At 45.6% G+C, this 14,305-nt stretch overlaps 1 protein-coding gene across 1 annotated transcript; it reads left to right on the forward strand.

Annotated features, from left to right (window-relative positions):
* The first annotated feature begins 343 nt into the window (after positions 1-343).
* Positions 344-13,924, forward strand: nbl1 (NBL1, DAN family BMP antagonist). Its single transcript, NM_001146436.1, has 4 exons — positions 344-581; positions 2,429-2,609; positions 12,022-12,133; positions 13,120-13,924. Exons 2-4 carry the CDS (start codon positions 2,437-2,439, stop codon positions 13,363-13,365), a joined length of 531 nt encoding a protein of 176 aa, NP_001139908.1. The 5' UTR covers positions 344-581; positions 2,429-2,436; the 3' UTR covers positions 13,366-13,924.
* Positions 13,925-14,305: the final 381 nt, after the last annotated feature.

The raw sequence follows: 14,305 nt of genomic DNA on the forward strand, positions 1-14,305 counted from the left end.
ATTGAGAGCGGCTCCCTTCGCTGTTAAACTGTTAAAATTCAGACCTGCCAAACTCATTTTCCCCCTCACGTTCCCGCTCGTCCAAAGACACAGCGGGACTCCTTTCTGGAGGCGCAGCCGCGCCTATACCCAAATCCAGCGACCAAAGCAAAGGCGAGATAAAGTTTGAGAGAACGGAGTAGCTTACAGCTTCACCGAAATGACAGCCTACCGGTGAAACGTTTTTGGGGAGAAGAGGTGGAAACGGACTCCGGACGGGAGGGATAGAGCACGGACGGGAGGGGAGGGACCCAGTGCGCTGATGGACTGAGAGACAGATAGTTTCTAATGCACACTATCTCCTCACCCCTCTCCATATGACCGTCTCTCTCTGGCGGATGATGTAATTGTTTTCTATGAACCTTGCCTTTCTGAAAGCAGTTATATTTTCCATTTCCAAGTAGCAACTACAGCGCATAGACTCCACGCATCTCTCCTGTCTCCTGCGGGACGGGTGGCGAGGGAGGGTTGGGAGAGACGGGCGTTGAAGATCTAGTGAGGGGTCTCAGCGGGATATTGCTGCATTTCGGTGATTCCCAACGGTAAGTGAACGCTTTTTTAAACTAACAGCCTATCCAGACGCAAAGTTTTGATCCCTTTCTCTGTCTGGGAGAGATGCCAAAGAGTTACAACACAAAATGTCACGTTGCAAACTCCGATACAGTGTTTATTGAGAGCTGTAATTTGTCCGGAAAACTGACCTTTCCCTTTTGAGAAGCGCGTCGTAATTGTTTCGTGGGGTTCTGTTCTGTGGAGCTGTCTGATGATTATTTGCTGAACATATAGTCCTACATTATCATAAAATATTTTAGTTTTACCCTATTTAATTCTCCTGTTTGTCAGTTATTTTGCTATACACTGTAGCCTTGTTCTTAGAATAATGGTTCAGCATTATACATATCTTATGACCTGATTATAAACTAGGCCCATAGAGTCAAAAGGTTTACTCATTCAAGTAATTAGACCTATAAAGGCAAAATGTGTATAATTACATTAGTGCAAAAAAAGCGCTAGAATGCATGAAGTAGCCCATCTGTAGAATTAGCACGTATTTTCATTTTCCACAGCTTCTTGTGCGCTTCTTCTTGTAATGCCTTCCCTCACCAATCGCCTCTCACGCTCTCTATTTTACAGCCGCAGGGCAGTTGGTCGTTCCACAGGGATATTGAATTCTTTAGGAATGTTATTTGCCCGAAGGCACAGCAAAGCGTCTTCAATACTAAAAAGTCCATGGAAGTAAAACTGTATTTGTGGAAAGGTTTGTAGCCGAAATTACGTGACCCATTAACTTTATAAGAAACAAGAGAGTTTTTTTGTAGACGTTTGTAAATGACGAAACCGACCTACGCAGCTTTAAAAGAAACCAGAGAAAAGATTTTGTGGAGGTTGATAGTTTATTAGAGTCAGGTGGTACACACTAAAAACAAATGGTTCTATCTAGTGCCAAATAAGGGTTATTTGACTCGTAACGATAGCGGATCCCTTTTGGGTGCTATACTAGAACCCTTTTTGGAGGTTATTTAAAGAATCATTCTCATATGGTTCTAAATTCAACCTTTATGGTGCTTTAAAGAACCCGTTCCTAAGGTTCTATATAGCACAAAAAAAAAAGTTTCACTGTCGTTACAACCCTTGTTAAAACTACTTTTGGTGCTGTATATAACCCACCTTTCTCTATTTCAAAAGGTGCTAGAAAAAACATTTTGAAGAACAATACAGTGTTCTTTTTTCGTATTTAGCCATGTTATATGGTCAAAATGGCATAGGTTTCATTATTGTGTTAATTGTCAAGTTGAATCAGGTGTGCTAGCGCTGGAACGGCTGGGGGTTCCTGAGGAGAGGTTTGAGAACCACTGAACTAGACAACAGTTGACACAAGGCCACACGTTAGTCTTTCACAAGACACTGTCACTGGCCATTGTCATATTTAAGATGTAATGGCATTACACAACAGATTAGAAAAACTGGAATGAAACTATGTTCTTAGTGTGTATCAAGCAGACATCTCCCCTCTCTCCCCCTCGGTCTCTTCCTTTTTCCCTCTGTCTGCTGGGCTACTTTGAGCCAAGCAAATTGTTTTTCTCCACTTGGCAAATCCAGAGCCAATTCGGCCATGTGAGCACAGCTCAGTGCAGGTCATTACCGTGTTTAAATGGATTACTGAAGAAGAGGATACAGAATGCTGCAAAACAGCAACTGGCTATATTAAAGCTATGTAATCCACCATATAATGGCACACATTTTACAATTTGGTTTCTTGAGCAAAAAGAGTCTGCTATGTAAAACAATATACATTAAAGACTTAACAACAGGTAAAGTAGGCTAGACCTATTATAACTATATATATATTATATTATTTTTTTATTATTATTTTTTAATCCTCCTTAAGGTGCAGTCATGTGGCAAAGAATTGTGATTTGCTGCGCGCTGCTTGCGCTCTGTTCAGCAGCACCGCCCGCTCACATCAACCGTCTGGCGCTGTTCCCTGACAAGAGCGCTTGGTGCGAGGCCAAGAACATCACACAGATAGTCGGGCACACCGGCTGCCAGCCTCGCTCTATCCAAAACAGGTCAGTGTGGAGCACACACACGCACACACACACACACACACACACACACACACACACACACACACACACACACACACACACACACACACACACACACACACACACACACACACACACACACACACACACACACACACACACACACACACACAAGTCCATACAACACAGCACACATGCACAGGCATTTGTTTTCAAGAGGGTGAATGACTCCTTTTAATAACTGAAAGCAGGAATGAAGATTGACTTTGAATGGCCAAATTACCCCAATATTACCCTAATTTGAATGTGCACACAGGGGATCATAACTGTTTTAGGATTTCCACACATGGGGAACATTTGTTACCAGGGCCCGTTTTTTTTTTGCCTTTTAAAAAAGCATTTCATGCTATTCTACATCATTTACATGACAGAAGGCATTAGCTGAATCTTTTGTAATACCACACAAATTACCGAAATCAGTGGCTACTCTCACAAACTGTCACGACTTCCGCCGAAGTCGGTCCCGCTCCTTGTTCGGGCGGCGTTCGGCAGTCGACGTCACCGGTCTTCTAGCCATCGCCGATCCACCTTTCATTTTCCATTTGTTTTGTCTTTGTTTTCTACACACCTGGTTTCATTCCCCAATTACATGTTCATGTATTTAACCCTCTGTTTCCCCCATGTTTTTGTGCGTGATTGCTTCTATGTTCATTCGGTACGTTATGGCTGGTTTTCGACGGGTGCTGTTTTCACCCGTGCGTAATTTATTACCTTGTATTGTTGGTCAAGTGTATTGTTACCTTGTGCCTTTATTTTGAGTAAAGTAAGTTGCTCACTCATTCTGCTCTCCTGCGCCTGACTTCATGCACCAGCTCCACCCACCTTCTGACACAAATTGAGATCAATCTGGTCTTTAATTCAAACAAACAATAGCCCAGGCCAATGAAGCGTAACATATTGTACAGTGTGAGGAGGCAACATATATACAGTGCCTTTGGAAAGTATTCAGTCCCCTTGACTCTTTTCACATTTTGTTACGTTACAGCTTTCTTTTAACATTGATTACATTGTTTCTTTTCCTCATCAATCTACACACAATACCCCATAATGACAAAGCAAAAACAGGTTTTAGAATTTTTTTCTAATTTATACAAATAAAATAAACTGAAATATCACATTTACATAAGTGTTCAGAACCTTTACTCAGTACTTTTGGCAGCGATTACAGCATAGAGTCTTCTTGGGTATGATGCTACAAGCTTGGCACACCTGTATTTGGGGAGTTTCTCCCATTCTTTTCTGCAGATCTCTCAAGCTTTGTCAGGTTGGATGGGGAGTGTTGCTGCACAGATATTTTCAGGACTCTCCAGAGATGTCGATAAGGTTCAAGTCTGGGCTCTGGCTGGGCCACTCAAGGACATTCAGAGACTTGCCCCGAAGCCACTCCTGTGCTTAGGGTCATTGTCCTGTTGGAAAGTGAACCTTCGCCCCAGCCTGAGGTCCTGAGCGCTCTGGAGCAGGTTTTCATCAAGGATCTCGCTATACTTTGCTCCGTTCATCTTTCCCTCGATCCTGACTAGTCACCCAGTCCCTGCCACTGAAAAACATCCCCACAGCATGATGTTGCCACCACCATGCTTCACCGTAGGGAAGGTGCCAGGTTTCCTCCAGATGTGACGCTTGGCATTCATGCAAAAGAGTTCAATCTTGGTTTCATCAGAACAGAGAATTTTGTTTCTCATGGTCTGAGAGTCTTTAGATGCCTTTTGGCAAACTCCAAGTGGGCTGTCATGTGCATTTTACTGAGGAGTTGCTTCCATTTGGCCACTCTACCATAAAGGTCTGATTGGTGGAGTGCTGCAGAGATGGTTGTCCTTCTGGAAGGTTCTCCCATCTCCACAGAGGAACTCTAGAGCTCCGTCTGAGTGACCATCGGGTTCTTGGTCACCTCCCTGACCAAGGCCCTTCTTCCCCGATTGCTCAGTTTGGCCGGGCGGCCAGCTCTAGGACGAGTCTTGGTGATTTCAAACTTCTTCCATTTAAGAATGATGGAGGCCACTATGTTCTTGGGGACCTTCAATGCTGTAGAATTTATTTAGTATCCTTCCCCAGATCTGTACCTCGACACAATCCTGTCTCGGATGTCTACGGACAATTCCTTCGACCTCATGGCTTGGTTTTATCTTTGACATGCACTGTCAACTGTGGGACCTCATATAGACAGGTGTGTGCCTTTCCAAATCATGTCCAATCAATTGAATTTACAACAGGTGGACTCCAATTAAGTTGTAGAAACATTTCAAGGATGATCAATGGAAACAGGATGCAGCTGAGCTCAATTTTTAGTCTCATAGTGAAGGGTCTGAATTCTTATGTAAATAAGGTATTTCTGTTTTTAATTTTTAATAAATGTGCAAACGTGAAGAAAAAAAAACAATTTTAGAATAAGGCTGTAACGAAACAAAATGTGGAAAAAGTCAAGGGGTCTGAATACTTTCTGAATGCACTGTACTACAGTGACCAAAAGTATGTGGACACCTGCTCGTTGAACATCTCATTCCAAAATCATGGGCATTAATATGCTATAATAGCCTCCACTCTTTTGGGAAGGCTTTCCACTAGAAGTTATGACATTGCTGCAGGGACTTGCTTTCATTCAGCCACAAGAGCATTAGTAAGGTCGGGTACTGGTGTTGGCCGATTAGGCCTGGCTCTTAGTTGGTGTTCCAATTTATCCCGAAGGTGTTCGATGTGGTTGAGGTCAGGGCTCTGTGCAGGCCAGTCAAGTTCTTCCACACCGATCTCAACAAATAATTTCTGTATAGACCTTGTTTTGTGCATCGGGGGCATTGTCATACTGAAACAGGAAAGGGTCTTCCCCAAACTGTTGCCACTAAGTTGGAAGCACAGAATTGTCAAGAATGTCATTGTATGCTGTAGCAGCTGCCGAACCCAGATTCTACCGTCGGACTGCCAGATGGTGAAGCGTGATTCATCACTCCAGAGAATCCATTTCCACTGCTCCAGAGTCCACTCCGGCTGACGCTTGGCATTGTGCATGGTGATCTTATGCTTGTGTGCGGCTGCTCGGCCATGGAAACCCATTTCATGAAGCTCCTGACGAACAGTTATTGTGCTGATGTAGTGAGTGTTGCAAAAAAGGACAAACGATGCGTACGCGCTTCAACACTCGGCGGTCCCATTCTGTGAGCTTGTGTGGCCAAACACTTCGTGGCTGAGCCACTGTTGCTCCTAGACATTTCCACTTCACAGTACAGCCTTTAAAGTTGCCCGTGGCAGCTCTAGCAGGGCAGAAATTTGACGAACTGACTTGTTGGAAAGCTAGCATCCTATGACGGTACCACATTGAAAGTCACTGAGCTCTTCAGTAAGGCCATTCTACTGCCAATGTTTGTCTGTGGAGATTGCATGACTGTGTGCTCGATTTTATACACCTGTCAGCAATAGGAGTGGCTGAAATAGCTGAATCCACTAGTTTGAAGGGGCAACAGTCCACATACATTTGTATATACAGTACTAGTTCAAAATTTGGATACACCTACTCATTCCAGGGTTTTTCTTTATTTTTACTATTTTCTAGATTGTATAATAATAGTGAAGACATCAAAACACATATGAAATCATGTAGTAACCAAAAAAGTATTAAACAAATCAAAATATATTTTAGTTTCTTCAAAGTAGCCACCCTTTGCCTTGATGACAGCTTAGCACACTCATGGCATTCTCTCAACCAGCTTCCCCTGGAATGCTTTTCCAACAGTCTTGAAGTGTTGAACAAATCTAAATATATTTTATATTTGAGATTCTTCAAAGTAGCCACCCTTTACCTTGATGACAGCCTTGCACACTCTTGGCATTCTCTCAACCAGTTTCACCTGGAAGGCATTTCAATTAACAGGTGTGCCTTGTTAAAAGTTAATTTGTGGAATTTCTTTCCTTCTTAATGTGTTTGAGTCAATCAGTTGTGTTGTGACAAGGTAGGGGTGGTACACAGAAGACAGCCCTATTTGTGTCACAGTTGTCTTCGTCTTCTGACGATAATGCGAAATCGTCATCAGAAAATGTGGACCAATACGCAGCAGGTACGTGAATGCTCATCTTGATTTTTAATTATCTTCAAAAATGAACATACAAAATAACAAAAACGAAAAACGAACAACTAACAAACAGTCTGGTAAAGCAAAGCTCAACACAGAACAATCACCCACCAATCACACACACAAACACACCCTAATATATGGGACTCTCAATCAAAGGCAGATAGACAACACCTGCCTTCAACTGAGAGTCCCAACCCCAATTAACCAAACATAGAAACACACACACCAGACTAACCATAGAATACAAACACATAGACCATCAACCAAAAACCCGGAAATACTAAATCAAACACCCTTTACACAAACACACCACCCCGAACCACATAAAACAAATACCCTCTGCCACGTCCTGACCAAACTACAAAAACAATTAACCTTATACTGGCCAGGACGTGACAGTACCCCCCCCTTAAAGGTGCTACCCCAGAAGCACCTTAAAAAATAACCCCAAGCAACACCATCAAAAAGTCCCCTTTTCTAAAGGGAGGGAAGGGAGGGTGGCTGCCGTCAACGACGGCACTGTGCTACACCCCCCCTCCCCAACCCACCTATTTCTGGAGGTGGCTCTGGTTCCGGCCGTTCCAGGCTGTCGGGCCACTCTGGCATCGCCGAGGGGCAGTCGGGCCAGTCTGGCATCGCCGGGGGGGCAGTCGGGCCAGTCTGGCAGTTCGGGACAGTCTGGGCAGTCTGGCAGGTCGGGACAGTCTGGGCAGTCTGGCAGGTCGGGACAGTCTGGGCACTCTGGCAGGTCGGGACAGTCTGGGCAGTCTGGCAACTCGGGACAGTCTGGCCACTCGGGACAGTCTGGGCAGTCTGGCAACTCGGGACAGTCTGGGCAGTCTGGCAACTCGGGACAGTCTGGGCAGTCTGGCAACTCGGGACAGTCTGGGCAGTCTGGCAACTCGGGACAGTCCGGGCAGTCTGCACCGGGCAGTCGGGCAGCTGGCCCGGGACGTCCGGCAGTTCAGGGCAGTCTGGCCACTCCGGCAGTCCAGGGCAGTCTGGCCACTCCGGCAGTTCAGGGCAGTCTGGCCACTCCGGCAGTTCAGCGCAGTCTGGCCACTCCGGCAGTTCAGCGCAGTCTGGCCACTCCGGCAGTTCAGCGCAGTCTGGCCACTCCGGCAGTTCAGCGCAGTCTGGCCACACCGGCAGTTCAGCGCAGTCTGGCCACTCCGGCGGTTCAGCGCAGTCTGACCTCTCTGACGACTGTTGACTGGCGGGCAGCTCTGACGACTGTTGACTGGCGGGCAGCTCTGACGACTGTTGACTGGCGGGCAGCTCTGACGACTGTTGACTGGCGGGCAGCTCTGGTGACGACTGTTGACTGGCGGGCAGCTCTGGTGACGACTGTTGACTGGCGGGCAGCTCTGGTGACGACTGTTGACTGGCGGGCAGCTCTGGTGACGACTGTTGACTGGCGGGCAGCTCTGGTGACGACTGTTGACTGGCGGGCAGCTCTGGTGACGACTGTTGACTGGCGGGCAGCTCTGGTGACGACTGTTGACTGGCGGGCAGCTCTGGCGACGACTGTTGACTGGCGGGCAGCTCTGGTGACGACTGTTGACTGGCGGGCAGCTCTGGTGATGACTGTTGACTGGCGGGCAGCTCTGATGATGACTGTTGACTGGCGGGCAGCTCTGATGATGACTGTTGACTGGCGAGGCTGGGTTGACGCACTTGTAGCCTGGTGCGTGGTGCTGGTACTGGGCTTACCAGATTATGTACACGCACCTCCAGGCTAGTGCGGGGAGCGGGAACAGGACGAGTCGGACTGGGTTGACGCACTTCCGGGTCCGCACGAGAGACAGGAGCTGGAAACCCAGGGCTATGGAGGCGCACAGCCGGTCTAGATCTTACCTCCTGCACAACCCGCCTTGGCTGGATGGAACTAGTAGCCCTGTACGAGCGGGGTGCTCGTACAGGGCAGACTGGGCTGTGCAGGGGCCTGATGGTAGCCGTGCGTAGAGCGGGAGTTGGGTAGCCTGGTCCTCGGAGGCGTACCGGCGACCAGATGCGCTGCGCAGGCATCCTCCTACCAGGCTGGATGCCCGCTCTAGCACGGCACCTGCGAGGGGCTGGAATAACGCGCACCGGACTGTGCGTGCGTATGGATGAGATAGTGCGCTCCTCAGCGAAACAAAGCGCTCTCCACCCCATACGCTCCTCCATATAACCACGGGTAGCTGGCTTCCGGCTCTTCTTACGCCTAGCCAAACTACCCGTGTGCCCCCCCAAAATGTTTTCTTGGGGGTGCCTCTCGTGCTTCTCCTTCAGCGTGTCCATGGCCTCGTACCACCACCTCTCTGCCTTGGCTGCCTCAATTTCCCATTGCGGGCGGCGATAATCCCCAGCCTGATGCCAGGGTCCGGCCCCGTCCAGAACTTCCTCCCAAGTCCACTTCTCCCGCCAGTCCAACTCGAACTCCGTCTGCTCCTTCCTCTGCTGCTTGGTCCTTTGGTGGTGGGTGATTCTGTCACGGCTGTTGTCGGTGAATGAGGACCAATACGCAGCAGGTACGTGAATGCTCATCTTGATTTTTAATTATCTTCAAAAATGAACATACAAAATAACAAAACCGAAAAATGAACAACTAACAAACAGTCTGGTAAAGCAAAGCTCAACACAGAACAATCACCCACCAATCACACACACAAACACACCCTAATATATGGGACTCTCAATCAAAGGCAGATAGACAACACCTGCCTTCAACTGAGAGTCCCAACCCCAATTAACCAAACATAGAAACACACACACCAGACTAACCATAGAATACAAACACATAGACCATCAACCAAAAACCCGGAAATACTAAATCAAACACCCTTTACACAAACACACCACCCCGAACCACATAAAACAAATACCCTCTGCCACGTCCTGACCAAACTACAAAAACAATTAACCTTATACTGGCCAGGACGTGACAATTTGGTAAAAGACCAAGTCCATATTATGGTAAGAACAGCTCAAATAAGCAAAGAGAAATGACAGTCCATTATTACTTTAAGAGATGAAGATCAGTCAATACGGAACATTTCAAGAACTTTGAACGTTTCTTCAAGTGCAGTCGCAAAAAAAACATCAAGGGCTATGATGAAACTGGCTCTCATGAGGACCGCCACAGGAAAGGAAGGTACAGAGTTACCAGTGGTGCAGAGGATAAGATCATGAGAGTTAACAGAGTCAGAAATCGGCAATTAACTACACCTCAGATTGCAGCCCTAATAAATGCTTCACAGAGTTCAAGTAACAGACACATTTCAACATCAACTGTTCAGAGGAGAATGCGTGAATCAGGCCTCCATGGTTGAATTGCTGCAAAGAAACCATTACTAAAGGACATCAATAATAAGAAGAGACTTGCTTGGTCCAAGAAACATGAGCAATGATGAGTCCAAATGTGAGATTTTTGGTTCTAACCGCCGTGTCTTTGTGAGACGTAGAGTAGGTGAACGTTTCCCACCGTAGAGTAGGTGAATGGTTCCCACCGTGAAGCATGGAGTAGGAGGTGTGATGGTGTGGGGGTGTTTTGCTGGTGACACTGTCAGTGATTTATTTAGAATTCAAGGCACACTTAACCAGCATGGCTACCACTATCGTTTGTTTTTTAACAGGACAATGACCCAACACACCTCCAGGCTGTGTAAGGGCTATTTGACCAAGAAGGAGAGTGATGGAGTGCAGCATCAGATGACATGATCTCCACAATCACCCGACCTCAACCCAATTGAGATGGTTTGGGATGAGTTGGACCGCAGAGTGAAGGAAAAGCAGCCAACAAGTGCTCAGCATATGTGGGAACTCCTTCAAGACTGTTGGAAAAGCATTCCAGGTGAAGCTGGTTGAGAGAATGCCAAGAGTGTGCAAAGCTGTCATCAAGGCAAAGGGTGGCTAATTTGAAGAATATATTTTTTATTTGTTTACCACTTTTTTGATTCTACATGATTCCACGTGTTATTTCATAGTTTTGATGTATTCACTATTATTCTACATTGTAGAAAATACTAAAAAGAAAGAAAAACCCTTGAATGAGTAACTTTTGACTGGTACTGTTTATATATCATAGGCTATAGGCTACTAAATAAAATTCCCTGTGGCACACGGACTCACTAATGATGAAGATACGCTCGTCTTGGCAATAGCCTATCTCAAGATGAGCTACTTTGAAAAACAGTAGACCTACTGCGTTCCCTAAAAATTGGGAGTTGAGAAAAAAAATATTATATTGATTTTACAGACAGATTAGTCTTCATTTTTCAGCAGTCGGCCTTTGCTTTCCAAACTTTATGTTTTTTCACGTGATTGTATTTAGAAATGTGCAATAGGCAACCAACCATAGAAATATAATCCATAGATGGCATTTCCCATTCAAGTCAGGACTCGCTGCCATTGCCTGTGTACACACAAGTTTAATAGTCAAATTGCAAGGGTAAGAGGTTCCAAAACCCTTCTATGGATTATATGTCTATGGCCACAATGCAACAAGTTGTATATTTGGTGGCCAAATTGTGGCCTTCCTGACTGTAGTCAACTGGTAACTGCCAAAATAAAGGAAACACTTGAGTAAATGAGGGATACAAATAACATGTCATGGTGTGGGGTGCATTTTCCTGGCATGGTTTAGGTCCACTTGTAGAATATAGGCCAAGGCACATTGAAGCTGTTCTGGCAGCTCGTAGTGGCCAAACACCGTTGTGTTGGTGTTTCCTTTATTTTGGCAGTTACCTGTATGCTCTTATGATAAAATGTAATCCACAGTTATTTTTGAGAAAATATTGATCCTCTGTGGCTAAATTATGCTCTTTCTTGAACATTCATAGCGGGCTCCTGTGGTTGGATAAAGCAAATATTATAAAAACAATTATGTGTGAGCCACTGACTCACAATTGACCAGGCACATTTATTTATTATGCAGTTACCCAATCAAGGCAGAGCCCCCCAGTTACCCATGTGTGCCCCCTACCCCCTTTCCTCCCCAATCTAATGATTAGCAGAGCAGCAGCACGCTGTCTACACTTATTGAAAGCGGGCTCCTGAATCCTCCTGTGGTTGGCGGTTGCAGTAAAAAAAATATATAGAGAGATGACTTGTATAATATATACCGTATATATTTCCTTTATTTTATTATTTTTACATAATGTTATTGTTTTTGCTGCCTCTTGGGCCCCCACGGTCCTGGGCCCAAGCCCTGGACCTGTGTGTGATGGTCACCTCTAGAATAAAATCAGCCATGAAATATACAGATATCAAAGCTGAATGGTGACATCTTCCCTCTTTCTCTTTCCTCCCTCTCTCCCCTATCTTTCCAGGGCATGTCTGGGGCAGTGCTTCAGCTACAGCGTCCCCAACACCTTCCCCCAGTCCACTGAGTCTCTGGTGCACTGTGACTCCTGCATGCCTGCACAGACTCAGTGGGAGGTGGTAAGTACACACGCAAACACATACATGCACGCACACACACACACACACACACACACACACACACACACACACACACACACACACACACACACACACACACACACACACACACACACACACACACACACACACACACACACACACACACACACACACCAGCTAATGTAACACTACTCTTTGAATATAGACACTTCCACGAACCCCTAGTACACCTAACCACACAACCCCAGTAGCCTACAGAAACACACGACCACAACCACAATTGGTCCTGCATTTAATTCATTCAAGGTTTTTCTTGTCCTCTGTCTATAAATGGGCCTGCCTGTTTAGTAGCCAGGGATTCCAGAGTCCTGGAACAACAAAGGCCCTGTGTTGAGGTGTATGTAGTTTAAAGAGCAGCCAGACAGGTAGGATAGGAGTGGGCCTGGGACCACAGGTGAGGTGACTTCATGCCTCGAGAAAAAACTTGATTGATGTACTGTATACAATATTGAAAAAGGAAATGTGCCTTATCAGTCCAGCTGTTGATAAATTAATTATGACTATTATTATGACTATTTTGGATCCACAAAGGCATGCCTTTGATGCTGGATAACATTTTTGTGGATTTTTACAGCTTGACTAAAAACAGTTCTCTGAGCATAAAAGTGTGCTAATTGTTTTCTCAAGACTGATTGTTCTGCCGTTGTCAAATTATTTCAGATCCAGCCTCCTATTGTTGGTCTGGCAGCTGTGTCAAGCTTGACTGATTTACTGAAATCACAACATTACTCAGAGCGGGCTACATTGTTTGAAGATGGATGCAGAGGCTTTGTCTTGAATCTCTCTGCCAGAGACTGACATGTGTGGAAGACTCTAGGAGAAAGTCCTGGCAGTGCTTTGTCTTTGTGTGTGTGTATGCATGTGTGTGTGTGTGTTTGTGCTGAGGGGGCGGGGCAGGGGGTGCATGTGGCATGTGTGTAATGCATTGTGCGTTGTGTGAATAGGTGACTTTGGACTGCCCGGGCAGTGATGATGCTCCTCGTGTGGATAAGCTGGTGGAGAGGATCCTCCACTGCAGCTGCCAGTCCTGCAGTAAGGAGGGAGCCCAGGAGGGGGCACTGATGCAGCTCTACCCATCAGAGAGTGCCCAAGACCCCCCTATCCTACCAGAGAGCCACCACAGCGGCACACACTCTCAGCACGCTCACACACACACAGAGCCACACACACACACATCTGATGGAGGGTAGGTCGCTGGATCACCACTGACACTTCCTCTCTCTCCATTCCTGATTCTTCTCCCAAACCTCTCCACAAGTTGTTTCTTCTACACACAGTTACAGCACTTGATGCATTTCCCTTCTCTTCGATCCAACCTCTGTTTCTTCATTCAACAGCTTAAAAGCACTTTGAAAGTAAAACTTCACTTCACATGATAACTGCTTATAAAAGCACATGCAACCAAGCTCACTCATGTTGTACTCTTCACAAGACAACCACAGTATAAGTGAACACATACAAAGACACGAGCTTATCTAAACTGTTTTTGTCATCTGACTTCTCACTTAGGAGGACAACAATATAACAATCCTACACACATGCACATATGCACCCAGGCATGCACTCTGACGCAACTATAGACTTTTGAAGCTGTAGTAAATCTGTCTTGAAAAAATGTATAAAAAAAAGCATAGAGCTACAAAGTTTCTTGCCTTAATTTTTGTTTATCACCAATTTGCATTAGTATCTGACCTAATGCTATATGTTCCAATGATTGCTTCTCCTATGAGAATAAAGCTATTTTTGTTCAATCTTATCAATGCAGTTCTATCTGTAATGATTTACGTAATGCCTTTTTGTCTATTATTGTCATCATGTGGTGGGAATGTGATCTTGAACTAGTCAGCTGCCTATGTTCATATAGATGTTTATGCTGCTCTCTGTTGGTGCAAAGAAGATACTGCAGAGGGCATCTTGCTAGAGATGAAGCAGCATGCATGGGCTGTAAATGCAATAGTCCTGTGATCAGAAGAAAAGAGACAAATGCAGCATTTGGATACAGAAGTGTAAGGATATGAAAACATGTTGCAGCATTTTCCATCTCTTTGCATTGGCTACCTCTAAATCCACAGTCCTTCTCATCTCACCTACATAATTTTAATCTAGCAATAATATAGGCAACTAACACCA

Source organism: Salmo salar, chromosome 12, assembly GCF_965601325.2.
Source record: "Salmo salar chromosome 12, fSalSal1, whole genome shotgun sequence".
Taxonomy (NCBI): Eukaryota; Metazoa; Chordata; class Actinopteri; order Salmoniformes; family Salmonidae; genus Salmo; species Salmo salar.

Bases quoted from the DNA above. Each gene is read 5' to 3' on its own strand.
- nbl1 (NM_001146436.1), top strand. From the start codon at position 2,437: ATGTGGCAAAGAATTGTGATTTGCTGCGCGCTGCTTGCGCTCTGTTCA. The intron at 2,610-12,021 runs GTCAGTGTGGAG...CTATCTTTCCAG, and splicing joins CCTCGCTCTATCCAAAACAG to GGCATGTCTGGGGCAGTGCT. The intron at 12,134-13,119 runs GTAAGTACACAC...TTGTGTGAATAG, and splicing joins CACAGACTCAGTGGGAGGTG to GTGACTTTGGACTGCCCGGG.